This window comes from Lonchura striata, chromosome 11 (assembly GCF_050655825.1).
Source record: "Lonchura striata isolate lonStrDom1 chromosome 11, ASM5065582v1, whole genome shotgun sequence".
NCBI lineage: Eukaryota > Metazoa > Chordata > Aves > Passeriformes > Estrildidae > Lonchura > Lonchura striata.
The window spans coordinates 19,002,704-19,029,297 of NC_140713.1; the positions used below are offsets into that span (position 1 = coordinate 19,002,704).

General features: G+C 49.2%; 4 protein-coding genes across 8 annotated transcripts in view; 2 read left to right on the forward strand and 2 right to left on the reverse strand.

Moving 5' to 3' along the window:
* Positions 1-6,097, reverse strand: LOC110476233 (uromodulin). Of its 2 annotated transcripts, XM_085589840.1 has the most exons (9): positions 4,724-6,096; positions 3,823-3,889; positions 3,144-3,311; positions 2,346-2,551; positions 1,649-1,809; positions 1,207-1,452; positions 875-1,034; positions 453-597; positions 1-138 (listed from the first exon to the last, which is right to left on the reverse strand). In XM_085589840.1, the coding sequence occupies exons 1-9, from the start codon at positions 4,724-4,726 to the stop codon at positions 38-40; spliced, it is 1,257 nt and encodes a 418-aa protein (XP_085445966.1). In that variant the 5' UTR covers positions 4,727-6,096; the 3' UTR covers positions 1-37. The 2 variants fall into 2 exon arrangements, with proteins under 2 accessions (XP_085445966.1, XP_085445965.1); XM_085589839.1 differs by having other exon boundaries at positions 3,823-6,097.
* On the forward strand, positions 4,993-20,221 carry DRC7 (dynein regulatory complex subunit 7). The gene is made up of 17 exons (XM_085589351.1): positions 4,993-5,062; positions 6,014-6,229; positions 7,758-7,893; positions 8,289-8,463; positions 9,301-9,426; positions 10,489-10,683; positions 10,999-11,142; positions 11,464-11,682; positions 12,405-12,515; positions 13,345-13,420; positions 13,913-14,041; positions 14,860-14,988; positions 15,430-15,656; positions 16,544-16,759; positions 17,829-17,939; positions 19,010-19,111; positions 19,810-20,221. The coding sequence occupies exons 1-17, from the start codon at positions 4,993-4,995 to the stop codon at positions 19,921-19,923; spliced, it is 2,496 nt and encodes an 831-aa protein (XP_085445477.1). The 3' UTR covers positions 19,924-20,221.
* LOC144247067 (uncharacterized) lies at positions 17,444-25,215 on the reverse strand. 3 transcript variants are annotated; one of them, XM_085589863.1, is made up of 3 exons: positions 21,242-25,215; positions 20,995-21,097; positions 17,444-19,079 (listed from the first exon to the last, which is right to left on the reverse strand). In XM_085589863.1, the coding sequence occupies exon 1, from the start codon at positions 22,064-22,066 to the stop codon at positions 21,446-21,448; it is 621 nt and encodes a 206-aa protein (XP_085445989.1). In that variant the 5' UTR covers positions 22,067-25,215; the 3' UTR covers positions 17,444-19,079; positions 20,995-21,097; positions 21,242-21,445. The 3 variants fall into 3 exon arrangements, with proteins under 3 accessions (XP_085445989.1, XP_085445988.1, XP_085445987.1); XM_085589862.1 differs by lacking the exon at positions 20,995-21,097; XM_085589861.1 differs by having other exon boundaries at positions 20,995-25,215.
* Positions 21,853-26,594, forward strand: part of KATNB1 (katanin regulatory subunit B1) — a 17,640-nt gene continuing 12,898 nt past the window's right edge. For both annotated transcript variants that reach the window (XM_021541167.4, XM_021541168.4), the window contains exons 1-2: positions 21,853-21,993; positions 25,210-25,340. In XM_021541167.4, coding sequence (XP_021396842.2) covers positions 21,954-21,993; positions 25,210-25,340 — 171 coding nt within the window. In that variant the 5' untranslated portion in view covers positions 21,853-21,953. The remainder of the gene's footprint in view (positions 21,994-25,209; positions 25,341-26,594) is intronic.

Here is a 26,594-nt window from a genome sequence, read left to right on the forward strand (position 1 = left end):
TCTGCTCCTGTCCTGTTTATTGGGAAACAGCTGTTTCCTAAGCCATTCGCCTCCCCACGCTGACGGCCGCAGCAGCCACAGTGAGCACGGCCAGCACGCACAGCAGAATGAGGGCCCTGGAGAGCCACGGGCTGGGTCCTGCCAAAGAGAGAGACTGGTTGTGTATCTGGGTCTCCTGAGCCAGCTCTGAGCCCTGGTGAGGCATCTCCTGACTGGGAATAGATTCAGGGAGGTCATCTCCTGTGACAGGCAGGAGCCACAGGTACTGTGGGATTCTGAGGGCACAGCAGGACTCGGTCACCTCAGATGGCCTCCAGCCACCCCTGCCGCCTACAGCTTGGCATGCATGCCTGCTCTGAGCCATGCCATAGGTGGGCTTGCCCCCAGCCCTGCTCCTGGACTGCTGTTTGGATCTCCTGCACTGACCTTGGTGCCCAGGAGGACATACATACCCACGGGGTCCTGCTGGCCAGTGCTGGAGTGGTGGATCTCTGCTCCTGAGGAAGGAGCAGCCAGCAGGAGGATGGGTCCGTAGGACACGATCCTGTCGTAGTCACCTGCCAGTGCCCGCCTGCTCCTCCAGTGCCTGGGGCATTGCTGTCACAGAAGCCAAAGGAAGGGTGATGGGAAGGCAGGGGAGGGCACCCTGCATCTGGGCTGTCCTCGAGATCTCCCTTCCATTCCCAGGGAAGAGGGAAAGGAGGTCTCTAGTGGGTTCAGGCCCCTGTACCTTTGGGGCTCAGGGCTCCTGATTCTGGAGGTGTTTATTCTGTGAGGCACCCAAAACCAGAGCAGAGCCCCTTCTCCCAGCAGAGCTAGTGAAGGGAGGTCCCACACCCACCCAGGGCAGGTGCAGAGCAGCAGGGGAGCTCACCTTGGCACAGGGCTCTGGGCTGTCAGGAACACAGAGCTGGACTCGGCAGTGCAGGAACACCTCAGGGTAACCAACGAACTGAAACATCTGGAAGCTGAACTTGGCAGCAGTGCTCTCTCCAATGGCATTCAGATAGGTCACCGTCTCGTCATGGGGACACCTGGGACATGAGGGCTGGATCAGTGGGTGGCAAACGAGTTGGAGCATCCCAGCCTTGGATAACACATCCCACAGGGAATGGGTGCAGCCCACAGGCTGAGCAGGCCTATTTCTGTCTAGTCCCTGACACACTGTGGTGCAAGGAGAGGATGTGCTGGGGACACCCCACTCACCCCTGCTCAATGAGCTTGTGCTGCGTGTCCTGGTGTGGATCCGTGCTCGGCGTGGCCCAGCAGTCCAAAACACTCAGCAGGAAGTACTTGAGCTGGTGCTGCCCTTCCATCTTCAGCAGGACATAGAGCGTGTCCGTGAGGGGGACAGCCACACTTGGCAGGTGATAAGGCTCGAGGTAGGACAGGGACTTGTAGAGTCTCATACTGACATTGAAGTGTCCTTCTCTGACCACAAGCTGTACCAGCCTGAGAGGAGAGGAGAGGACGAGAGCTCACAAAAGAACAAGGAGGTGGGAAGGACACAGGTGAAGCCACCAGTGTCTGGCATTGCTCTCAGAGCTCTCTAGGGCTCCCCAGAGCCTTTGCAGATTGTCTCACTGAATCTACTTGTCTCCAAGCTCAAAGACACCATGTCAGCAGCAAGGTGAAATGGGACACTCACTTGTCAACAGCAGTGAGAGCGAAGGGCAGTCTCACAACCTGCTCGTAGGCGTAGATGCAGGAGAAGTGCACCTCCAGCTGGAACCTGCGGGAGATCGTGGCCCTGTGCGCCTCCTGCCCTGACTCGATGACGTTGGAGTACGAGACATGGGAGCTGTTTTGCTGGAACGACACAGCAATCAAGTCTCCAGAACGTAACTAAAGCCACACACAGAGCTGCAAGTTCAGAAGGCACAGCTCAGCTGTAGCTGCTCCAGCCCTGGGTATCTGCTGGGCTTTCAGCCTGTGTCTGGGGGCTGCTGGCACAGGAGTCAGGACAGCGAGCACAGCTGAGTGAGCACAGGGCTCTTCTGTGCAATGCAGAGCTCGAGCACCTTGTCTGCTCCCTTCCTGCTCCACAAAGCAAGTCAGAGACCAAGGGGACAGGGCTGCAGAGTTCACAGCATGTCTCCAGAAAGCTGAGGGCTCTTACCAGTGCATAATGAGACTTCCAAGCTCTCCTAAATAAGACAAATGTGCTGCCAGCAGGGGTTTGGCAGAGGCAGAAAAGCCTTCTGACATCCTCAGGGGAAGACTTTCAAGGGGATTGAGAACTTTTCAGCACCCAGATATAAAAGAAAAAGCTTTTGGGGTTGCCCATTGCTGTCCTACTTCACCATGTCTGTTTCTCTCCTGGCTTTGGAGCTATGGATCCTCACCTGGATTACTGATCCACAGGCAGTGTGGTTTTCACCTGTGAGAGTGGCTGCAAAAAACAGCTCACCCTCTTCCTCCTTCTCAGAGACCTTGCACGCCTGGTTCTTCAAGTGGACAAGCTCCAGTGGGATTTTCAAGAGCTCAAACACCTCCTTCCTCACCATCATCTTCATGTGCTCCTCCTCACAGGCCAACTTCAGTACCACATCTGGGGGAAAAAGCCATCTGCAATAGCAATAAGGAAGAGGCCTGAAGGAGCCCTAGGCCAGCTGGAGGGTGGCACAGTCCCACTGGGCTCAGCAGCCTCTCATCCCAGCCTTGCTGCAGGCTGAGGGCTCTTCACAGACACTGGGCAGAAGACAGGCTGGTCCCTTTCGAGGGCTGTCCACACAACCCCCACAGTGTGTCTAGGGCACCAAAGGGACAGGGGCCCTCTCCTTCAGAGGAAGAAAGCAGAGTTTTTGGCCAGTGTCTTGGAGGGCCTTCACTGTATCTGTGCCAGGGTGCATGTGCTTGTTCTGAAACTGTGAGGCAGCTGTGTCCTGCAGCATGCCCTGCTACACCATGGCACAGCCAAGGAATTAAGGCTTTTGGGGAAGAAGAAAATGGCCTGTGGCTGGCTCTTGTACCAGCACATAGCCAGGATATGGTTGTAGGGGTGTGGAATGCACCTGAACCAGGAGCTGGGACGTGCTCCAGGGGTGGAGAGCAATGGGAACACCAGTGCACCATGCCCATCACCCTTCCCTCTGGTGCCCATGGACACACTGGGGAGGGCTCAGCAGCATTTGCAGCCCTACCTTGGCAGAATTCCCCTGTGAAGCCTGGCTTGCAGCTGCAAACTGCTCCATCCACAGTCACCTGGCACTGCCCCTGGTGCTGGCACGGGTTTGGCAGGCAGGCATCTGGGCTCCTCTTGGCACGGAAGGCAACCCCTGGCATCAGGCCACGGGTGCTGGCCAGATCACCTGCAGTAAAGGAAAGGCAAGAAAGATGAGATGCAGCAAGAATATCTCCCTGATGGGAGATTTGAGAACTCACCCCACAGCAGGAAGCTCTGCACAGCTCTCAAGGGCTGAGATCCTCGCCTAGAGCCAGAGCAGACACCTCTGAGGAAGAACCTGCTGCCTCAGCTTGCTGGGAGGCTGTGAGACCTCCTCAGCCTGGCTGTCATCTGGACCAGAGCTAGGGCCTGTCACTGTCACCAGGGAGCATGGTGGCACATTGCAGCACCTGTGCTCATTTCCATGGCTTACACACCCTTTATGGCTGGGGTGGACAGCCTGCAGTTTCTGTCTATTTTGCTGGCTCCTGGACCCCAGTTCCTGCCTCCCTGAGCCCTATTCTATTGTTCCTCCTTAACAGCCTTCAGCAGTGCCCTGAATGAGGAACTTGAACATGGGTCAGGTGAAGGTTTGACCTTTCCTTTCCGTAGTACCCATCCATGACCCAGCAGGGACAGAGCACAAGGAGACTCACTCTTGTTGCCTTCACAGCCAGCCAGGCAGAGCACAGAGAGCAGCAGCAAACATCTCACAATTCTTTCCTGGAAAAACAAGCAGGCTCTGGATAACTCGGATTTGTTACCATGCTCGCTGGAGATGTTTGCAGTCATTCAGAAAGGCTGAATCCTCAAGCATTGGTGCAATAATTTCTGTACTGTATCTCCTAGGTTCCATGGCCCAAAGTAATTTCCCATCCCAAAAGGTCAGATCACCTTACCCCATCAGGCTAACACAGGGGTCAAACACTATCCAGAATTTAGGTAGCTATTCCAGAAAGGAGGTGGGAGAAATCAGCCCTGGGACCCAGAGGGATGTGCTGACAGTGGTAAAGCCACATCTCAGTGGCAATTTGAGTAAAGCTGCACAGCTGGGACATTAGTCTGGACTCCTCAAAGAGGAAAGAAATCACTCTCTTCCCACTACAGCTCTTTTGAAGATTAAGGATTTGCAAAAGGATCCTCACTGTTCCTGTAAATCATAACTATAACAAGGAGACAATGGGATAATAAACCAAATTCAAAGCTCTGAACACTACTAAAATTAGTGTTGAGAAGACAATATCTTCTGTTGATACAGAAAATGCATTTCTTTAGGGAAATTATTGGCACAGTGCTGGATCAGCCCTGGACACCATACACTTATCAGAGATGTGGATGCAAGTCAGCCAGGACTGGTGGCTGGGCAATGCTCTGTCAGTGCTGAGAGAAGAGCAAAGCCAGTGCCAAAAGCCCCTCACACAGCTCACCCATACCCCCTCCACTGACCCTGAGCAGCTGTGACTGCCAGACTGCTGCACAGGAAGAGTTCATGCCCCGTCTGCTCCTTGCTCACTGCAGCAATCCTGAGACATCCCACCTTGCTCTCTTCCCACTTACCATTGCCAGGCTGCTCCCTGCTCCTCCATCCACCGCTGTCCCGGGAGCTGGCTCGGCACAGCCGGGGTTGCTCCGTGCCTCCCGCCGTGTGCCTTATATCGCCTTCCGGCAGCTCATCCCTCTCCCCCACGCAAACACGCAGCCTTTGGGATTGCACAAGAGCCTGCTCAGCATCCCTCGGAGGCCGGGGAGGAAAGGACTCTAAAAGTCCATCCTCCGTGCCAATGAGCTGACAGCTTGTGGATGTTGACCCAATTCACAGCCCTGATATGGTCCCAAACAGGGAGTACCAGCAAAACCCTCGAGAATCTGGGGTCTGGGTATCCAGATGGTTTGGTGGTAACTATTTTTGATGCAGCAATAACAACACATACCACAGCGGCACACGCGAAGGCCAGATAACTTCGGGTGATGAGTACACGCAGTTTTGGAACCACAACATCTATTTGCCTTATCTGTTTTTTTTTTTTTTTTTTTTTTTTTTTTTTTGGCTTTGTTTTTTTTAATTTTTTTTTTTTAATTGACTTCTGGCTTTTAAGAACTGCTGAGAAGTACTGGTGAGAGATGGAGGATCCTACCCCACTTTTTTTCATAGAATACCAGATGTGAAATGCACCCACAAGGATTGAGTCCAATTCCTGGCACCTGCACAGGACCAGCAATCCCACCCTGTGCCTCTCAGAGCATTGTCCAAATGTTCTTTGAATTCTGGCAAGCCTGGGGGCCTGTGACCACTTCCCTGGAGAGCCTGTTCCAGTGCCCAACCACCCTTTGGGGGGAAGAACCTTTTCCTAATATCCAACCTAAACCCTTGCCCCCTGCCCTCAATCTAGTTTCATACCATTTGGGCAACAGTAACTGGCTGCAAACAGCATTAATCATGGAAAATGATTCTTCTTGGTATATTTTGACTGCAGTTTGTGCATTCGCAAAGCTTTAATTGCTATGGTGTTCTTAACAGAGTGCCTAATGTGAACATTCATCCATCAATCCATGTGTTTTTCTTAGCCACAACAACAAACCAGGAAAGTGTTTAGCATCTGCCCATGCTTACAGTCTAATGAGCAGCCAATTAAAAATAAAAAGGAAATTAAGGGGGGGGGGGAAAGGAAAACGAAAATATAAAACGGAAAAGGAAAAAGAAAAAGGAAATGGTAAAGAAGAAGAAAAGAAGAAAAAGAAAAGAAAAAGAAAAGAAAAAGAAGAGAAAACAAAGAAAAAAACCAAGGTGCCAGCATTTGGGTAAGTGCCTCTGCAACACGGGATGACTGCGGGTGGCTTTTCTTTTAGGAGGGCCGAACTCGAGAGATTCGGAGCAGTTCCGAGGCTCGGGCGCCCGGGGCTCGCTGCCGGGGCCGGGCCGGGAGAGGCGGGGGGTCCCGCGGAGCTCCGGGCCCGGCGCTGTGGCGGGAGGTCCGGGGGGACCCGGGGCTGTCCCGGCCGGGCCGGGGCGCGGGGAGCCGCAGGCCCCGTCCCGGGAGCCTCGGCGGCACCGGCGTTGCCATGGTGAGCCGCGGAGCCGCGCCGGGCGCGGAGCGGCCGCGCCGCCCCTGGAGCCGCTGAGGGGCGGCCGGGCAGGGCCGGGCGGTGCGGGGCCCGGCCAGGTCAGCCTGACCGCGGCACGGCACACGAACGCCGCCCGCGCCGGCGATAGGCGGCCCGCGGTGCCCTTGGGCTGCGGCTCCGCAGGGCGGCCCGCTCCCCACAAGGGCCCTGGGCGGCCGCGGGCTGCGGCACGCACTGATGGAGGGATTGGTGGAGGGATTGGTGGAGGGATGGATGGAGGGATTGGTGGAGGGATTGGTGGAGGGATGGATGGAGGGATTGGTGGAGGGATTGGTGGAGGGATGGATGGAGGGATGGATGGAGGGATTGGTGGAGGGATTGGTGGAGGGATTGGTGGAGGGATTGATGGAGGGATTGGTGGAGGGATTGGTGGAGGGATTGATGGAGGGATTGATGGAGGGATGGATGGAGGGATTGGTGGAGGGATTGGTGGAGGGATTGATGGAGGGATGGATGGAGGGATTGGTGGAGGGATTGATGGAGGGGATTGATGGAGGGATTGGTGGAGGGATTGGTGGAGGGATTGATGGAGGGGATTGATGGAGGGATTGGTGGAGGGGATTGATGGAGGGATGGATGGAGGGATTGATGGAGGGATTGATGGAGGGATGGATGGAGGGATTGGTGGAGGGATTGATGGAGGGGATTGATGGAGGGATTGGTGGAGGGATTGGTGGAGGGATTGATGGAGGGGATTGATGGAGGGATTGGTGGAGGGGATTGATGGAGGGATGGATGGAGGGATTGATGGAGGGGATTGATGGAGGGATTGGTGGAGGGATTGGTGGAGGGATTGATGGAGGGGATTGATGGAGGGATTGGTGGAGGGGATTGATGGAGGGATGGATGGAGGGATTGATGGAGGGGATTGATGGAGGGATTGGTGGAGGGATTGGTGGAGGGGATTGATGGAGGGATTGATGGAGGGATGGATGGAGGGATTGGTGGAGGGATTGGTGGAGGGGATTGATGGAGGGATTGGTGGAGGGATTGGTGGAGGGATTGGTGGAGGGGATTGATGGAGGGATGGATGGAGGGATTGGTGGAGGGATTGGTGGAGGGATTGGTGGAGGGATTGGTGGAGGGATTGGTGGAGGGGATTGAAAGAGCGGGTTGATGGAGGGATTGGTGGAGGGATTGAAGGAGCAGGTTGATGGAGCTGCTGCCCCGCCGGCAGCCCCCCGGGCAGGAGGGGGGACACGGGGCATGCCGGCTGAATGAATGTGGGGCTGTGTGCTGCCCTGCCAAGCCAGGCTCTGCCTGCTCCGCACACTTAGGGTGTCCTGGGACATGGAGCTACTTATTGACCAAACCCAGCCTAACTCAGTGCTCTCCCTTCACTCTCATGGCTCTGGCTGCCTCAGCCATGCTCATGTACCAAAGCACTGTGGCCACAATGGGAGGTTTCTCTGTTCCTCTGTAGCTGGGTCCCACCCCTGAATTCACCCTGGTGTGTGCATTCCTGTAGTGCCAGGCAAAATGGAGGCCCTGCAGGAGATGGAGGAAGTGGAGCAAACAGCAGAAGATGCGATCTTCAGTGATTTCCTCCATGACCTGGAGGCAGAGGTAGCTGTGGAGGAAGCCTCTGTCACAAGTGATGAATCGTAAGTCTGCCCCTGGCTGGGAAGAGCAGAGATGTTCCCTTTGGACCCCACAGGGTGCACACGTGTGGGTGGCACGTGTGATCCCCACAGTGATGGGAGTGAGCAAGTTTCTTGAGCCTGACGAGTTTGTCCAAGAGTGTGGGTGTGCAAGTAAGACAAAGTAACTCATTTGATGGTGCATCCATTCACCACTGTATAAAGATCCCCAAGACTCTGGTTATGTGTCAATTTGCCATTGCTCCAGAGATGTTTGGCTATGTCAAAATCATATCCTTGGATATGGCTCCCATTTTTTACCTGTGAAACAGGGAAGCCCTGCCATGTTTTGATATCATCCTGCCTGTATTGCTCCTGACTTACTACTTGTGTCTCTCTGCCTCCCCCTACCACGTAAGTGTTTTCGACTGGAGCTCCATTGACACATCCCACTTACCATCTTCGTACAAGACAAATTCCCGGCAGGAAAAGCTGCTGCTGCAGCTCGCTGACCATTTCTCCCGGCAGTACACTCACCTGTGCCCTGACCGCAAGCCGCTCTTCATCCACCCGCTCAACGAGTGTGGTGTGCAGGTATGGGGTGCGTGGGGCTGAGCCACAGCACAGGGGGCATTTGGCTTCCACAGTGCCAAATGCTGTGAAAGAACAGCAGCCCCTCCTGCCTTCCCTCCTGGCTAAAGGGAATGGGAACCTGCTGGCTGAACCCACAGCCCCTGAGCGGGCACACAGAACCCCAGGAACACCCTGGCTGTCCAAATCCATGAGCCATATAAATGTTGGTGTTGCCATGTAGGCTGCAGCGTGATGCTTAGGAAACAGGAGAGACCACAGAAACATAAAGGGAAGGAAAAGAAACACATGAAACAGATAAGCCCTATCTCAGGCTCAGCCACAGATAGGGATCCAGAGTTAGGTCTTATTCTGAACTTCACTGACATTACAGGGAAGGAGTAATGTGGAAGTTTGTGGTCTGGTTTTGTTTTCTCTGGACCCAAGCTGCACAACTGTTTTCTGATGTTTCCCCTGGGCACCTGGAACTGCTACTTTGTACCAGCTTTCCTCAAAATTTGTCATATCATTAACATGCAAGGCAAAAAAAAAAAGAAAGCTGGAGGGTGTAAAAGCCAGAAAAGCCAGTAGCTATTTGACTTGCTTGAAAATGAAGAGAACTGGCTCACATCTGGAATGTGTCTGAGATGAAGTTGAAGTTTCAGCCACAGGCAAGCAGCCTCCCAACCCCATGAAATTTCCATCTTGGAACTGGAGAGAAGGGACATTGATGCTGTTGATATGCTGTAGAAAGATCCTGAATTTGATCTGCAACATCCAGGGGTGGTCTGAGGATGGCTTTGGAGAGGAGACTCTGCCAAGGGCCTGCTGACTAACCAAACTCCTCTTGTTGCCCTGCAGAAGTTTGTGAGCACAACAGTGAGGCCAACCCTGCTGCCTTACCCAGACATGTACTACTGGTCAGGCTGTGCCAGCTTTGTCTGTGACTACCTCATCATGGAACCCCTCAAGTGCCCAATCACACTGGTAAGAAAGGGGCTGCAGCCCCAGCAGAGACATAACAGAAGTGACAGAAGGGCCTTTCAGCAGGACACAGTGGGGAAGTCCCAGTGGCTGGAATCACAAAGGTCTTGACACTTCCACCATCCCCTCACTATTTAAGCAACTCCCTGATTTTCCCAGACCCTGTGCATTCTGTTGGACCTGCAGTTCCAGTGCATGTGCAGTGTGGTACCTTTTAAGTAATTAAGCACCATTTCTTCAAGACCAGACCCTGCTTCAGCCAGCCCAGATGGAACAGAGGAGCACATAAACCCTAGGGTATGATACTTGACCTCAGGAACCCATTCTTAGGCACATTTCTATTCCCATATCTGGGTATATTTTAGGATGAAGGGAAATGTCTAGGTTAGCAAAAAGGGATGATGCCAGAGCTGGGGCAAATTCTCGATGAGAATCAGCTAAGGGAACACACTCCTTGCTAGCAAGGACTGCAGAGTGACCTAAACAATCTACACCAGCCACAGGCTGTCCCAAGAGTCCCAGGGTCTCAAGAGGAGCTCGGACACTTTGTGAGCACACAGAAGGGATCTCCATTTAGCAGGTGGAGACTTCCTTGATCACCTTAGGTGAGATGTCTGAGAACTAAGTGGGATTAGAACCTCTCTGTATGCAGTATGTGTGTACTGATACAGTGAGGGCCAGATGGAAATATGTTTCCTCCTGTGGATTATAATTTAGTTTATGGGTGTTTGCCTTGGAAGACCTGTAGACAGAACAGCAGGAGATAGAGGGAAATCCCATTCCAGGATTGTGATTAGCATTAGGTTTTTAGCAGTTCGATGAGTTTGTCATGTCCTTCCCTTCTTGTGATTAAATTTGTCACAAGATTTGGGGTCAGAGTTTCCCCAGATCACTTTGGAGGGAAGTTTTAGAGTCAGTGGCTTTTAAAGAAATGTTGTATAACAGATTCCCATAGGATGCAGAGCCCAGGGATGTGGGCAATGCCTCTCTCCCTGCTCTCTGCCTGGTGCATGTTTCACCTCCACAAGACAAGCACTCATGTGAACGTGATCTCTCTCTTTCAAGCCCAGCTCACTCTATTCCCCAACCACCATTCTGAAGTACCAGCGAGGGAACTGCTTTGACTTCACTGTGCTGCTGTGCTCCCTGCTGATCGGGGCTGGCTACGATGCCTACTGTGTACATGGATATGCCACCCTCGAGATGTGCTCCCTGGACCAGACTCAGGAGCTGTGCCCACGGCTCAGGAAGCCCCCGGAGGTGAGATCTGCAGTGAGTGGGCAGAGAGGAGTCCAGCACACAGTCAGCCTGTTAATGTCCAGTGAGCTCTAATGCTGAGCTAGGGAGAACAGCTTCAGATCCACAGTGGGTTTCAGTCTGTACTAGAGACCTCACCAAAGGAATCTTTTGTGTGATTTTCTACAGCTCCTTACAAGGCCTTTTTGGCTTCACTGAATTTCTGCTCACCAGGTACAATATTGCAAACTGCCAAGTGTTGGGAACTGGGAGGCACCTGTAATCCATACATTTACTTCCTTCTCTTGATCTCTCCTGGGTTTCACCCTGCTTTTGCAGGTACCAGAAGAGGAGGATCCCAACAAGTATAGAATTAAGTACCCTTCAGAGCCACAGAGCCAGTTTGAGCTTCAGCAGAAGGCCAAGAAGGAGGAAGAAACTGAGTCCACACAAGAGGAGGAAAGAGAAGAGGAGGTGGTCGTGGTGAGTTAGCAAGGTCCACCTTCCTGTGAGCTCCAGGAAGAAGAGCTGAGACACAGGTAATGGCTGACCAAAGAGAGGAGCTCACACCCTCCTCTGTGAAGTATGATATGACCTTGATCATGGCCATGAGTACTTGGCCTCCAGAAGCACAATGTGTGCTGGCAAAGGAACATGTGCTGGGTATGTAGTACCTCTCTCTTAAAAGCATTAGCAGCCTGGAGTTCTTTAGGAGTGGGCAGAGGAAAGGATAAGATTGCCCTTGGGTTGGAACAAAGTGTCATTAAAATGGCAATAATCATTGCTCTGTCCTCTGTGCTACAGGAGGTGGATAAGCCCAAGCGAGACCCTTTGCATGGCTTGCGGGTGCACGCGTGGGTTCTGGTTCTGGCTGGGAAGAGGAAGGTTCCTGAGACCTTCTTCATCAACCCGTTCACGGGAAATGGCCACAGCACCAGGGACGAGTGCTTCCTTGGGATTGAGAGCATCTGGAACCACAGGAACTACTGGGTGAACATGCAGGACTGCCGGAAAGGCTGCAAGGTGGGGAGCCCTTGGCACCCTGCCTGGGCACCTGAGGGACAGCTGGGCTAACCTGAGACCTGGGAGAGTCCAGGACCAGGAGTGATCCAGTTTCCACTTAACCACTCCTCTTGTTGGTTTTGGTCATGTTGCTCTGATTACATAGACTATGGAACTACTCCAGGGCACCAGACTCTGAGCTAGCAAATACAGATTATTAACATCTATTAAATCCCTACAGTGCCAGACCTTCAGCTTTTAAGGCTGGCTAGGCATTCCTTCTCTCAAACAACAGTTTTTGAGGCAGAAGATGTTTTTGGGTCTGTCAGGCATAGCTCAAGGCAGGTAAGATCTTGATTAGGCTCTTCCCATACCTCAGCTACTTCCCAGCAGACACAGAGTCTGGGAGCTGAGGGTCTGAGTTGGATCAGCTTGCCCTTGGGGCCATACTTGCCCCGAGGAAGGAGGCAGAAGCATTTCCAGCCATTTCCTCTCATCTGAGGAAGAGGCATGAGGAGGAAGGGGTTCTGCAACCTCTAGGCACAGGGACAGTCTTTGGGGTCCCACCAGCCAACCAGGTTTGAGGAGCTCACCTCCCTGAGGTCCAGATTTCTAGAGTTCCTGAAGTCTCTGACACCCAGGCAGGTCCAGAGCACCACAGACATATTGATGCAGCAGTCAAATTTAGTGGAAGGCCCTTGACAATGCCCTGTAGTGAAAAAAGTTTTTCCTGCATGCTCTAGGATCTCAGCTTTGACTTGAGTGATTCTTTCTGCTGGGAAATTATGTTTGCAGAGAGCAAGGAGCCCTCTCAGTTGCCTGCAGAGTCACCCAAGAAAGACACAGATGACATGGTGAGTGACCCAAGCGATGCTCTTGAGCGCTGGGGACCCTGTATGGAATCACTGTGTCCATAGGCCCGTGAATATCTGCCTGCCTGCTGCCCTCTCCAGGTCACATCCCTTTCTACTCTGGCCAGGTTTAGATTCTTTCTCAATTTAGAAGAGTTCTGGTGTTTTCCGCAGAGGCACTCCAAGTGTCCTGCTTGACACTTATGACACTTCAGGTGTCATAAGTGGCTAGGGATCTCTGTAAGCCTCCAGTGCATTGGCCTTTGGGATGAAATAATTTTAAAAAATGAAATCCAGAATGAGATAAAAAATGAAATCCAGAATGAGGTTTTTGTGGACATTCTTTCTATGCTGGTCACCTTCCCCTCCTGGCTGCAAGGTGAACCTGCCAAACAAATGCAGAAATAATGTGTGTCCTCTAATATACAAAAAAATGACAGAAGCCAAAAATGTTGTTGTGTTGGGAGAAGACAGCATGATAAAACAGACATTGCACCTGCACAGCAGCACAGAGGAATGCAATTAGTAATTCCCTCCTGCTATCTACTCTTCTCAGCCTGTGCTTATAAGCAGGGAGCGAAGACTCCTCCAGGGTCTACATAGAATAATCTGATGATGGCCACATTCATTCCCTGCCAGCCTGAGCAGTAGCCAGGAGAAGATAATTTCATCAGACTCGAGTAGGGGTGTGCTGTCATAGCTGTGCCATGGTGCTCACCAGAGCACAGCTTCACATGAGCTGAGCTCCGATCACTGCACTTCACCAGGACCAAAATGCCTCCTGGCACAGCAGGAGATGCTGCCAAAACCACAAATTCTGCTTCTGTTTCAGCAGGAAAAGGAGGAAATAGGCATGAGCTTTCAGATGCCACTATCATGGGTAGCCCAGATTAAGGTATCTTGCAGAGGTAGGAATTTTTCCTTTGCCTTTTGCTAGCTCCCAGCTGACCTTTCAGTGGATTTGGGACATTTGTCTGTCTCACTGGGCTCTCCCTTCAGGGTGGTCAGACAGTAACACTGAAGCACAATAGATGAAGGCCACAACAGCTATTGGTTGACATGGCTGCCCTCAGTGCTGCACTGTTTCATCCCCCACAGACACACACCTCACACTGTGTTTCTCTGCCAGCTGGAAATGTTGCCTGGGATGGTCTTTCTCTTACTGCTATGCACAAGGAACTGCTCCTGCATTATCAAATACCTGTTTGGGGGGAGAAAAGAATTATTATACCATTATAACATTAAAGGACAATAGGCAGGATCTGAACAGCTGTATTGCCAGCAGAACATAATAAATGCATAATGTCTCTTAGACCATGTTTTTTTCCCCTCTTAAATTATTTTTTTTGGGCTGAAAACAGGGGATTCAATTTGTCTGACATCTCTCTTGCTTACTGCAGAATATGAGAATCGCTTTGCCCAGGGGAAGAAGGTGATCCTGTATGATAAAGCAAAGCAGGAGAAGTGGGCGGTGTATGCAAATGGCGATGGGCTGGTGGAACGCCTCACTGTCTACGCAGACTCAGACCGTAAGAGGATGAATGAGCACACCCCACACACTGAGCTAACAACCTGGGGCATGCTGATGGGAAAAGGGAGGTGGTCCCCTTTCTGCCAGCCTCTCTTGTGCTTTCTCATTTTCCTTTCACCTTTGTGGGGAATTATTTACTTTATCCTCAAACTCGTTGTCATGCTTAGTCTGTCGAGCCCCTGAACTTTCCAGCATTGCTAGGGGTTTTCACAATAGTTTGAATCCGTTTAATACACCAGTGAAACTGTTCAGTGTCACAGGTCAGCTGCTTGGATTTTCAGTCTTCAGAGAAATGGAAGGCTGGTTCGATTTGATCCAATAGTGTCAAAAGGGGCCATAGAAAGGAGCAGCTACAGCTTGAGGATATCTCTGTAGTTGAAAACTTTATTTTTAACAGCTGGTTCACAAAACCATGCAGATTCCTTACTGGACATAGAGTGTCCTGCCCTCAGCCTTCTTGGATAGTGTGATGCTGCAGTCTCCTGACTGATCCAAACAATCATTAACTATTTGGGATGGAATTTCTCTTGCCTATCCATAGCCCTTTGCCATGCCATGTTCTACTCCTGAGCTCATTCTTCTAGTTGTGGTTGATGGAGAGGAATAGACCCTCTTAGGGTATAAGTCATCAACTCAAATGTAGATCAGGATTCACATACAAAATTCCCCTGTGCACAGGGGCAATTCCAGTGGCTGTACCATGTCCACTGAGGCTGTATCAGGAGCACAGGGTGCTGGCACAGACACTGAGAGCCCATCAGAATTTTGCCACCTCCAACACGGTGACCTAACCTAAAATAACCTGTCTCCTGACAGGTACTGAAGAACTGGAGGTGAAGGAATGGTTCAAACACCGAGAAGACCTGCTATATATGAGAGAAGTGAATAAACAAACACAGCTGATCACAGACCATTTCAGGCGAGGACACCCCCTCCTTCTTAAAGGTATTCCAGCTCATCTGGGCAGCCACTGCAGCTGATGGGATTTCACATGACTCCCTTCTAGCAGTGGCAAAACCCAAAGCTGAAAGGCACAGGGAACAGGATACTTGTGGGATAAATTGCCTCAATAAATAAAATGGTCTCCAGTGAAGAGTAGAGAATTGGGTTGGTGGCTTGCACTGGGCAGTGCTCTCCCATCTATGTATTTTTCTACATGTTAGAAAAATACATAGTTATCATGTGTATCAGGGCGATACATTTCTTATTTTATCAGCATGAATTGATAGAAGCTGAAACTTTAGGTTTATATTTGTTCTCTCAGTGTTGTGCAGCTGGGGATAAGATCTGTTGCTAAAGCTGAAGAAAATGAGATCTACACTGGACATGCCTGTGTTCAGTGAATTACAGTTGCTAACACCAAAAATGTGTGTGATTTGTCCTTAGCTCACTCCTACACGTCACTGGAACCTGAGACTGGGCACACAGTGGAGTTTTACCACATGGCACGAGTTGATGGCCTCTGGAAACGTGTTGAAAGTGCTACTGAGATGACAGAGTACTTCGTGGGGCGGGAGGACTTCCTGCACATGCGGCACACAAAGTTTGGCGAGAGAGACCAGAAAATGGAAAAGGCTGATGCCACAGCTGATGCTAACCCCCGGCCCATAGTGGTATGGCCAAGGCAGGAACAGAAAAATATGGATCACTGTGATATTTAAACTATGCAAAACATACTGCCTGGGGCTTCAGTTCATTTTCAGTGGGCATGGCTGAGGTAAAACTCCAGATGAGATAACCAAGCGTTGTTCAGCTGCTGTGTCTCACAGTTGCTTCCCTGACAGAGAGCTACAGTGTGAGTAGTTGTCAGGAACTGCATTGAGCAGCTAGAATTAAACTAAGAAACGAAGGCTGGGAAATTGTGTGTCAGAGAAAAAAAAAAAAAAGTGATTGTGATTTCAGAACACAATTTTCACAAGATTCAAAACTAGGAAAATTATTTTTTGTGCTGAATCCAAACTAATATCATTTTAGGTTCCTGATGAATTGTCCCATCACTCTGATTTGTTGAAGGCAGGTAATCTACTTCTTCCTTTTGTCAGGTCTGGTTTGCAGGACAGGAGGATGAGGAAATCTGACATCTGGCAGTGTGTATGGCTCAGATACCACCTGGCAAGACAGAGCCATGTGGTGGCCTGTCTTTGGGCCAGCACCAAACATGCTACCTTTTCCTCCCCTGTGTTGGAAAATGTGGGAAACTTTGCTTTTCTCCAAAATACCATACTTCCTGTAGGTCCCTCAGGCAGGGATGAATCCCAAGCTAACTTGGAGTTTGGAAAGCATACTCTGCTCCACAAATAGGAAATTTCTGTATTGCTTTAAGCAGCTTTGTGGTTGGGTTTTTTAAAGACGTAGAGAAGAACAGTAGGACCATTGGGCAAAAGATGCAAGTCCAGGCAGAAAAGCACAACTTTTATCTTGGTGTTTTACCCAAATCTGTCAATTTGCCAGTTTTGTGTTGTCTAAGCTGCTTCTGTGTCTTTTTTTCACTTTCCATTAGCAAATCAAGGAGTACTTCCACAGAAATCCAGAAAAGCCTGCTGACGAAGACATAGAGGAACGTATCTTTATGGTCATAGATGATGTCATCCAGCTGACATATCACCTTGAGCTTCATGACACCATTGCCTCAAAGGTGGTTTTCCGCAGAGTAATAGGGAGGAAGAAAAGAGAAGATGAAATCTTCCTGAGCAGAGAAAACACTGTCAAATTCCAGGTATGAAGATGACAAAACACGAAGGTGACATGTCAGTGAAAGAATTACAAGCATGACATATTCCATGGTGCCCCTCTACTCCACCTGCACAGCTCCAGGCTGACACCACCAACAGCCAAGGAGATGCACTGCCATGCTGGGAGTGACTGGGAGTGCAGGACATAATGTGACATGGCTGGCCTGCTGTGGCCATGCCTGAGGTCATCTTCTCATCAGGCAGACTCCACATCCCCTGGGATCCTGCAAAGTGTAGCTTCAGCAGCTGTTGGACTCAGTTCTGGAGATTCATGGCAGGGAAGCTGAAATGTCCTCTGTTGTTCTCTCTTCAAGAAGAGTGAGAACAGAGCAGCAAAGGCAGACACTCTTTATTCTGGTTCTATTTCTGCTGTGGAGTTCTTGGGTCCTATCATTCCTTAAATATCCCAGAGTTTACTCTGCAGAGCAAGATGCTGAGGCTTAATACATTGCAGATAGACAGACAGACAGACAGATATATAAATAGATAGATAGCCTTAAATAAGAGATATTCCAAAAGAAGTGGAGTGCTGCCATTAAGCCAAATGATCTCATCAGCGGTGAGGGGTCACCCCACTAACAGCATCAGTGCGAGACTGTAACCAGAGGCAGAAGCCTGCCAGTAAATTCTGCTGTGATGCTGCACAATTCAGTTATGAAAACCAGAGATTACAAATAGGGATTTTTTTTTTAATGTTATAGGGTTTTTAAAATTTCTGTTCCCCAATGGGGAGAATACACAGAATACCATTGCTGGAATCCCATTTTTTTCATCTCTATTTCAATACATTTTTATTCATCTCATTTCATTCCAACAGTAAAATAGCAGCATCAGCAAAGTGCAAGATGTGCCATCTGGCTCATATTACTGATGGATTCTAAATCAAAATGAAGTCTGATAAACCCATGCTGACCATGGGTTTGATGTTTCAATGATGGAAACGAGTGCTGCTTTATTGGCTGTAGCAGGATGGTGCCAGTTCCTGCCAGCAGAGTACCTGACCCTGTGCACCCAGGCAGTGCTGCTGTTTCTCACTGACTTCTCTGCTTCCAGCCGTGGTCCTCAGAGAAACACAAGAACATGCGCCGACTGTATGACTTGCTGTGGAAGCTGAGAGAAGAACAGAAGGATCTGAAGCAACAAGTCCGGTACTCTGAAGCAGAGGTAACAGGGAGGTGTCCACAGGGTCAGAACTGATCAGGTGTAGAAAGTTTCAGCTGACAGGTTGCCAAAGCCTCCTCAAGCTAAACTGTGATAAAAATAAGACAAAGCTGGTGTCCATGCTGAATTACTACGCTTGCTACTCAGGCATTGTTCAGTGAAGATGTAGCTGTAATAGATTTATGGAGAATCACACACTTTCCTGCTCCTGCTCTTAGTCTTCCTTCTCTGTGAGGAAATGTTTCAGAGAGCAAATGATAATATATGAATGGGGGCATCTGGAAGCCTACCTGCCATTTGCCAGGATATTGTATTTAATGCTATATCTAGGTTCTAGGCATTGCCAGGAAACCCTATCCAAAATATCGAAGTGACTTGTGTGAGCAGCTGCAGGGAAATACTTCATAAAACACTTTGCTTGTACTGCTAGTCACACTGACTGATGTAACAGATCCGAGTTCTTTGTAATTGCATCATGATAAATATAATAATTCTGGCAGACGGAAGCACAGCTATTGGATTTCTTTTAACTTTTTTTTGAGGAAGAGAAATCCCTGAAGGCACTGCAGAGGGAGTGCTCAACTATATTAACCTAGAATGTTAGTAATAATTAAGAGCAACTTTGCAAAAATCACATTTTTTCCTCAGAAATTTGAAGCTAGTTGACAGTGACCTCATGAACTACCTTGCCAAATGTCTCAGTCTTGATGTATCAACAGACAAAATATTCCCATTGCTTGTGCTGCATATCCTACATAAGACAAAGAATAAGCCAAAGCTATCAGTGCAATTTCTACAACAATGCCAAAACTGTGAGTCCAGAAAAGCTTTAGCAGTTTATATCAGTAATTACATTCAAGAATTCCATACACAGCAACAATCTAAAATAAAGGCTACTTAATTTTTCAGATATTTGATCTATCAGCAGGACATGGACATTTTTGCACAGATCTATATTTAATCTTATTCTACAATTCTTGTATGCAGCATCTGCTCTGTTAACAGGTCAGGCTTGTAAAGATACAGTCATTTTGTGGGAAAGCTGAGGGGTCTTTCTTTTGATTTCTTGGAAGATGGTAAATATTTTGATGGTCCGTGAGGATGAAGAAGCCAATATTAAATTGTCAGTTTCAATATACAGCGCTGCAAAGAGAGAACAACAGCATGAAGCCACGGTATGTAAACTTCATTAATGTCAGCATTCGAAACATGTACTCAAAGAAATCCAGAGTCAGCTTTTCCTCTATCAGGAATTATCTCTGAAGAGCTTTTAACATCATTAAAATATACTGGGACAAATCACAGTGTGGTGTAAGTCAGCACAGTTTCAATTGCCTTCCCAGGGAAATATAACATGGTTGTGCTATGGTCACCTCCTGACTTTCTGAAAAGCTTGCACCACTGAGAAAGATTATTGTGTTTTGTTTAGTTAATAAAGAAAACAATTAAGAATGATTAGTTGATAATAGGGATCATGGGGTCAGTATTTTAGAAGAGCCATAAATATGCCTGTATATATTACATATATATAAATATATATGTATTTTTATTTGTAATTAGCATCAAAGAACAAAACAGCCCCAGGGTCAGATTTAGTTCTCCTCTCAATCACAGATGATTTGCTTCTCCAGGGCTTCTTTACTCTAGTGAGGCAAAACACTTGGATTTTCTGCCTCTTCCTGCTCCACATTTTGATTCCCCTAGTTTTCTTCTCATGAGACTTCATCTCAAAATTTTTGCCCCCCCCCCCCCCGAAAATAAAATAGGCTCCAGTTTGAGGTTTCCTTGATCTCAGCTCTGTGAACTGAGTTGTGCTTTTGCTCCTCACTTTCCTCTCTATTTCCCTGACTTCTGCTCGCTTGCTCCCTCACAGGTGTTGGAGAGGAGCAGAAGGGCTCCCAGAGCTCCTTGGAGAAGGAGAGGTCAGCACCTTGGAGGGGAGGAGGAATCCCTCGCCCATCACACTGCAACCAACTCCACGATGTGAAGTGGAGCCTCTGCAGGGACTGGGAATGACTGCCTGAGCAGGGCACGTTTACCACTCAGCCCCCAGGAACGTGGAACTGCAGCTACTCTGTGAAATACTTTAATCCATGTCCCACTGCAGTTTCCCTCTGATTTCCCCCTTCTTGTTCTAGGGAAAAGCAATTGGCAGAATAGAGAAAAAGCATTCTCCTAAAGAGGTGCTGCTCAGGAATCCTCACCTGGCTGGGCACCTCGGGTATGACTGATTTCTTCATTGTTTTTTTGGAGTTGCCTTCAGTAAACCTTTCACTATTATCAGATTTGCAGCAATTTTAATGAATTTGCACCATTCTGCAGCTTTTCGTTTTCCCTGTTTTTTCTAAGGCCCATCTGCAGTTACATCAATTATCTCCTCATGAAACTCCATCATGTTTGAGACTCGAGTCTCAATGGGACCTTCGCCCTAAGGTTTGCTTCAGAAGGGGAGACAAAGCATGCACAGTCTTTCAGGGCTTTTGTTTTCCAAATCTGCTCCAAAGCTGCTGGCAGCAGAACAGAAATATTTGGGAATACAGATCCTTTTCCAACACAATATTTTAACAAATTTATAAATCAGTTTTTCATAAGGAAAAGTTTTGAACTCGTGAGTTCACAAATGCAACATTTCTTTGACCTGATCTAGAGCCCTGTGTAAGTACAAAACACCACCCCATACAACACCGTGGATATGAACTCATCAGTGTTAATTCAAAACCAGCGAAGACACCAGAATAAATAAATTTTTAAATTATTTTATAGACATTAGGGACACAGCAGCTGCTAAACCAACAGCAAATGCTTATTATAGAATCACAGAACATTACAGAGTTGGAATGGCCCTTAAAGACCATCTAGCTCCAAGCTCCTGGCCAGGGGATTTCCCTGTAGTCCTTCAAGGCCACCTGTCCTCGTTTCCACTTCCTGAAAGTTTTTTTCCTTTCTAAGAAAAAACTCTTTTACAGTCTTTTTTTTCATCCTCTGCTGCCCAGCAGAGGAAAAAAATATATTCCTATATATAATATATATAGTAATATATTTATGGAGAGTCACACACTTTCCTGCTCCTGCTTTTAGTCTTGGATGAAAGTTATCCATCCACGAAGGCCTCTTGCCATTCTTGCCCGATTTCCCTCTTGTCGGCATGCATCACTCCTGAGCTGGAAATATAGGATCCTTGAAATTCAGCCTTCATTCTTAGGTCATTATCAAAGACTAGCGTCAAATTATTTGTGTTTTTCTTTGTTGATGGAGTAATTGGTTTCAAAGACTGCGAGAAACACCCACAAGCGGCGCGAACGCACCTCAGCCGGGCGGGAGAGGCACAGGAACCTCGCCAGAGTCCCGAGACACCCGTGAGCCGCCTGACAGGACACACCGGCCGCAGCCCAGGGCAAGACGGCCTCAACCGCCGGCGGGCCGTGAGCTCCGAGGCCGGGGGCAGACCCGGGCCGCCCCACGGGAGCTGCGGAGCGGCCGCAGGGCCGGAGCGGCGCGGCCCCCGCCCCTCAGGGCGGCCCCCAAAATGGCGGCCCCCATCGGCAGCGCCGCCTCCTCATTGGCCGCGCCTGCGGGGCTCCGCCAAGAAGCCGCTCTGCGAGTGGCGGCCGCGCCGCCGTCGCCATGGCGACCACCCCGCCCTCGCTGCCTATTGGCCGAGCGGCGCGCGGAGCCCGGGCAACCGCCCGGCGCGGCGCGGGGTTGCTGTGAGGGGCCGGTTGCGGGGCGGCGGCGGGCGGGGGTCCCGGTCCGGTACTGCCGGGCCCCGCCGCCACCAGCCTCCAGGCGATCGCCCTCGCCCCGGCCAGCGCTCCCGTCCCGTGATGTTCGTCAGCGGTGAGGCCTCGTCCCCCGCCGCGCCGCCTCTTAGGAGAGTCTCGCCGTGACCGTGTTTGAGTGCCCGCAGGACGGTCGGGGCAGCCCCGGTGCGCGGCCTGGCCGTAGGACGCGCTAGCGGAGCGGAGCCTCGCCGGGAGGAGGAAGGCGCTGCCCGCCCGAGAGGCGCCGCGCGGAGCCATGGCCGTGGCCGTGACCACGAAGACGGCGTGGAAGCTGCGTGAGTGCCGGGCGGGGGAGCCGCCCCGGCTGGGAGCGGGGAGGGGTAGAACCACCTCGTCCCTGCCCTGCATGTGGTGCTCCAGCCCTCTTTCTACATTGCTGACTGGAATTTTTCGCTCCTGGAAGTCCTGTTGGAAAACATAGCGGCACAATCAATAGCGTGGCCTTGTCAGTGCTGTTTTCAAAGGGTCACTGTCTTTATTTTTTACGGATAGTTGCTGCAGCGCTAAGTGCCTGTCTAACCCCACATGTCTCTACTGTAGTACAAGAACAACCGAGTGGTGAGGGATGGGGCACCTGTCAAGGGACAACGCCGGATGTAGGGAGAGACTGCGGAAAGAGAGGCTGCAGAGCAGTCCCACAAAAAGGGATGTGGAGTTCCTGGTCGGTGTCACGTTGAAAATGAGTCACCAGTGTGCCCTGGTAGCCCAAAGGGCCAGCTGTGCCCTGGGGTGCGCCGAGGAAGGTGATGGTCCCACTCTGCTCTGTGCTGGTGCAGCCTCACCTCGGGTCCTGGGGGCAGGTTTGGGCCCCACAGTTTAAGAACCATAGAAAGCTTTTGGAGACATCCAAAGAAGGGCCGCGAATATGGTGAAGGGTCTAGAGGGGAAGCCATGCAAAGGAGTGATTGAGATCTCTTGGCTTCTTCGGCCTGGAAGAGACTGAGGGCAGAGCTTATCATGAGCTGCAGCTTCTTCTTGAGTGCGTTGGAGGGACAGCTCCGATCTCTGCTGTGTGTGACCAGTGAAAGGACCTGAGCGAGCCTCTGGAGCTGTGCCAGGGGATGTTTAGGTTTAATATTGGGAAAGAGTTCTGTATCTTCACAGGAGCAGGAGCAGGCTCCCCAGGGAGGGACTTAAAGCACCAAGCCTGTTTGTTACAGCCTGTCCTGGGGGATTGTCCCGTGTAGGACAAGCAGGAGTAGAACTTGATCATCCTTGGTCCCTTCCAACTCAGAATAGTTTGTCATTCAATGGAAACTGCTCTTGTGAGACACATAATAATGGGGCATCCCCTCAGTATCTGGGAGAAGGCCCCAAACTTAGCCTCTATGGGGTTTTCCTTCATTGGTGCTCACATGTTACAGAAGGCTCACTGAGCTCTCTGCTGCAGGAGAAATTAGGTGATCTTTGCAGGACCTGTGGGTCCCACCCTCTTGAAATTCCTTTGCAACAGACAGTAAGAATATGCTGGTTTAATGTCCATTATTCTTCCTCTGAAGGAGCAGTAGACACTTGCTGACTATCAGTTTCTAGCTGGTCACTGATGAGTTATTTCACAGGGGCTGTTGAGGAATGCTCAGAAGCAATAGGATGTGATCAGTTGCTTTTGTCAGTGAGTGGGCTCTGGAAACTGGCTGTCAGAAATAGTGTCCTTGGCTGGTAACACAGGAAGTCATCTGAGATTACTGACTTAGGAATTTCGTATCTTTCTGAGCAGAAAGCCAGTTTGCTATGATATCTTCCTGTCCCAGAAACTCCAGTTGCAGGAAGAGCTGGAAGTCTGTCCATCTCCATTTTCCATAGGTGTGCAGAGGTTCTTGATCTTCATTTTGCTACCCCACCTTAGCATCCTCTTTAGAGGGAAAAGCATTCCCAGTGTTAGGGATGTTTCAGCAATGCTAATTAGGAGTTGAGTGTTACTGGGCTGGTGAGTGATAGCTGGTGACAAGAACTTAACAAAATAAAAATTTTGTGGGTTTACGGGACTTGTGGGAGAGCAAATGAACCTCTCTGCCCAAGGCAGACATCAGTTTATCACCTGGCTTTTAGGAACAGAGGGTTGGATGCTTCCACAATTGACTTTTAAACTTACAATATATTATTAAGAAGGAAATCAAGACAGGAAAAAGTGGAGCTGATGACACACTTATTTCAGCAGCAATACACAGCATCTGTCCTTGCAATTTTAACTAGTGAGCTGGTGTAGTAATGCTAATTGTACTTTTGGTTACCTTATAGTCTGTGTATCCATACAGGCTTTGTTTAAGCATTTTTATGTGGAAGTTTGGTCTTTCAACACAATGCAGGTGTATTTTCAGATTTGCCCTTCACATGTAATTTATGGTCCAGTCACCTTTGTAATTTGAAAGATGTTTCTCCAGCCCAAGTGAAAGTTGCGCAGTTTTGCTTTCAGAAAACCACTCTTGAGAGTTTGAGATCAGAGTACCTGTAATTATTATTGCAGTCATCCAAAATCCTTTTGGATTAGTGTTGCATGTAAAATGATCACATTGCTTCTCCCAGCCAAACAATCTGAATGAAAGCTGAATTGATGCTACCTAGCCTTTTTATAGACTCATAACCATTTTTACAGTTTCATAACTATGAGGCATGCAAATCCTGTGACGTTTCAAAGAAGAGAACAGTTAGATGAAGATATTGGTCAATGCATCTGTCAAAAGTCCCTGCCAAAATTTTGAGTGAATTTAAAATGCCACTGTGAGATGTGTAAGCAAATATGCTAATTTGGCTTCTTTTTTGCCCCAAATTGGTTTCTTTATGATGGAGTTTTCATAGAGTTCTGTTGTTGCAGTGTCAGAGCATCCCCTCAGCTCCCAATTTTTTAACAGTCATTTAGCATCTATCAGATTTGTTAGTTTCTGCCCATTTGAATGGATATTCGCCCTCCTTTGTCACAGCTGCATGCCCTGCAGTGCTCACTTTTGCCTGTGTTCTCTAGTGGGGATGGAGCAAAGCCTCTGCCAAAGCTCAGGGAAAGGAGCTCCACCTCTCCCCACTGCTGAGTCTGGCTTTTTTCTGAGTAAGGTAACAAACTGTACTGCTGCTCCTCTGCCAGTTCCTCACAGGTTGGACTGTCTGCTGCTGCTCTCTAGAACAGGATTAGAGGGCCTTTCACTACATGACTCTGGCTGCTGTGCATTATTGCAGGTAAAGTGCCTTGCTGCACTTGAGCAAATCTTTAAAAGCTCCTGAGCTGCTGCAGGTGAGAGGAGATGCTTTTTGTAAGCCATGTGAACCCTGGAGTCATGAAACTTTGATCGGCAAATGTTTTAAGTGCAGCAGGAAGAGCCAAGAAGGACTGTTCAAAGCAAGATAATAGTGTGACTTCTTATCTGAACAGTGGGCTGCTGCAGCTTGTCCAGTGGAAACTGGAAAGTGTTTCTGGAGAAAGAAATTTTAGACCTTTTGTAGGGATGGATTGAAAATTTTTATTACTGATCTGTAATAAGTGTTTGCTTTGTTTTGTGCAGAAGAGATCATGGCCCACAGCAGCAATGTATCCTCAGTAGTCCTGGGAAAGGGTTCAGGCCGGATGCTGGCCACTGGAGGAGACGACTGTCGTGTCAACATATGGTCAGTTAGCAAGCCCAACTGCATCATGGTAAGAGCAGGCCTGTTTTCAGCTTTTGGGGGATGGGAATATTGATTCTGAGGTTTGGAGGGTAGAGAATGAGGGGAAAGATTGTTGAGGTGGAGCCTGTGGGACTTCTGAGTAGAGTTTGCCAACACAAAGCTGTGTAACCAGATTCTAGGTAAAGATAGGGACAGAACTGGGTGCTTGGTGAGACCACTGCTCTAAAGACATTGTGGGAGTGCTTGAGCTGGACCAGTGCTTACTCAGATAATAAATACTGTGCTTTATTATATTACCAGGCTACAGGTAATTAAAGGAAGAGTTTTGTACAAGAACAGCTATAGTTTTACAGTGCGGGCTACAGGGGCCAGTTTTATACCCTGGGATTTGCAGTCACAGCAGGAGATATTCCCAGCAGGATCCATTCCCACTTGTGCCTTAACTGTCAGCATGAAAGTTGCTACAATAGTTTTGTTTGCTTTAGGCTGGGGAGGAGTAACTCTGGTTGGAGTGTTTTAGCAAGGGTAGGGTTACCCCAGCAGTGATCACTAAAGAGCACCATAAATATATATTTAACAGATATCCTGCATCACTTTGAGTGGGTGTTGTATGAAACCAACTTTAGCACATCTCTTGTCATTTGTTTAATTAACAACACAATAATGTTGTGGTATCAAAGGCGTTGCTCTAGCCAGTGTGAGCCTTGTGAGAAAAAAAAACAGGAAAGTCAGATTATAAAGGCTAAAAGGAGATTTTGTCCACTTTTTTTTTCTGTTCATTAAGTGTGTGAACGGCCACCTTTGGCAGGGCTGTGCTTTTTGCATAGTGTAGTTAAGCAGTGTCTTTTCAGGCCCTTGGTGATGGCATGACTCCAGTTTGAAACTGGATTATTGCCTTACTAGAGAAGAAGGTTGAAGGACTAACTCTGTACCTTTCTGTGGTGGCAGAGCTGCACCTCTCCTGTGCTTTCTGGAACCACAGATGCTGAAAGCTGCTGTTTCTGAGAGGCAGGGACTGACTGAAGCTGCTTGTGCCATTCTTGTGTATCAAAAGAACCTTGATTTTTGGGGTTGTCCTCTGAAGTTCATTTTCAGTGTTTATATTATAATGGTTATAGATGTTTATGTTGGGAAAGAGGAAGAAGAGGAACTTTTCAAGTTACACTGGGACTTGGTTTAAGTGTGAGGTTCAGTTCTTGGTAATGGCAGTTGCAACTGTGGATTTTGTAAAGAATTTCAATTGCACATGGATTCCTAAGAAAGCTCCATAAGAACAGGCAGC

What these genes read in the sequence shown, in the direction of transcription:
- LOC110476233 (XM_085589839.1), bottom strand. Translation starts at nt 3,958, where the DNA reads ATGACTGCAAACATCTCCAGCGAGCATGGTAACAAATCCGAGTTATCC. An exon ending in CACAAGCTCATTGAGCAGGG is followed by an intron (nt 1,035 to 1,206) that starts GTGAGTGGGGTG and finishes CTCATGTCCCAG; the next exon opens with GTGTCCCCATGACGAGACGG. An exon ending in TGGCCAGCAGGACCCCGTGG is followed by an intron (nt 139 to 452) that starts GTATGTATGTCC and finishes TCTCTTTGGCAG; the next exon opens with GACCCAGCCCGTGGCTCTCC.
- DRC7 (XM_085589351.1), top strand. Translation starts at nt 4,993, where the DNA reads ATGGTCCCAAACAGGGAGTACCAGCAAAACCCTCGAGAATCTGGGGTC. An exon ending in GCGGCACCGGCGTTGCCATG is followed by an intron (nt 6,230 to 7,757) that starts GTGAGCCGCGGA and finishes GCATTCCTGTAG; the next exon opens with TGCCAGGCAAAATGGAGGCC. An exon ending in GATTAAGGTATCTTGCAGAG is followed by an intron (nt 13,421 to 13,912) that starts GTAGGAATTTTT and finishes TGCTTACTGCAG; the next exon opens with AATATGAGAATCGCTTTGCC.
- LOC144247067 (XM_085589862.1), bottom strand. Translation starts at nt 22,066, where the DNA reads ATGCAGGGCAGGGACGAGGTGGTTCTACCCCTCCCCGCTCCCAGCCGG.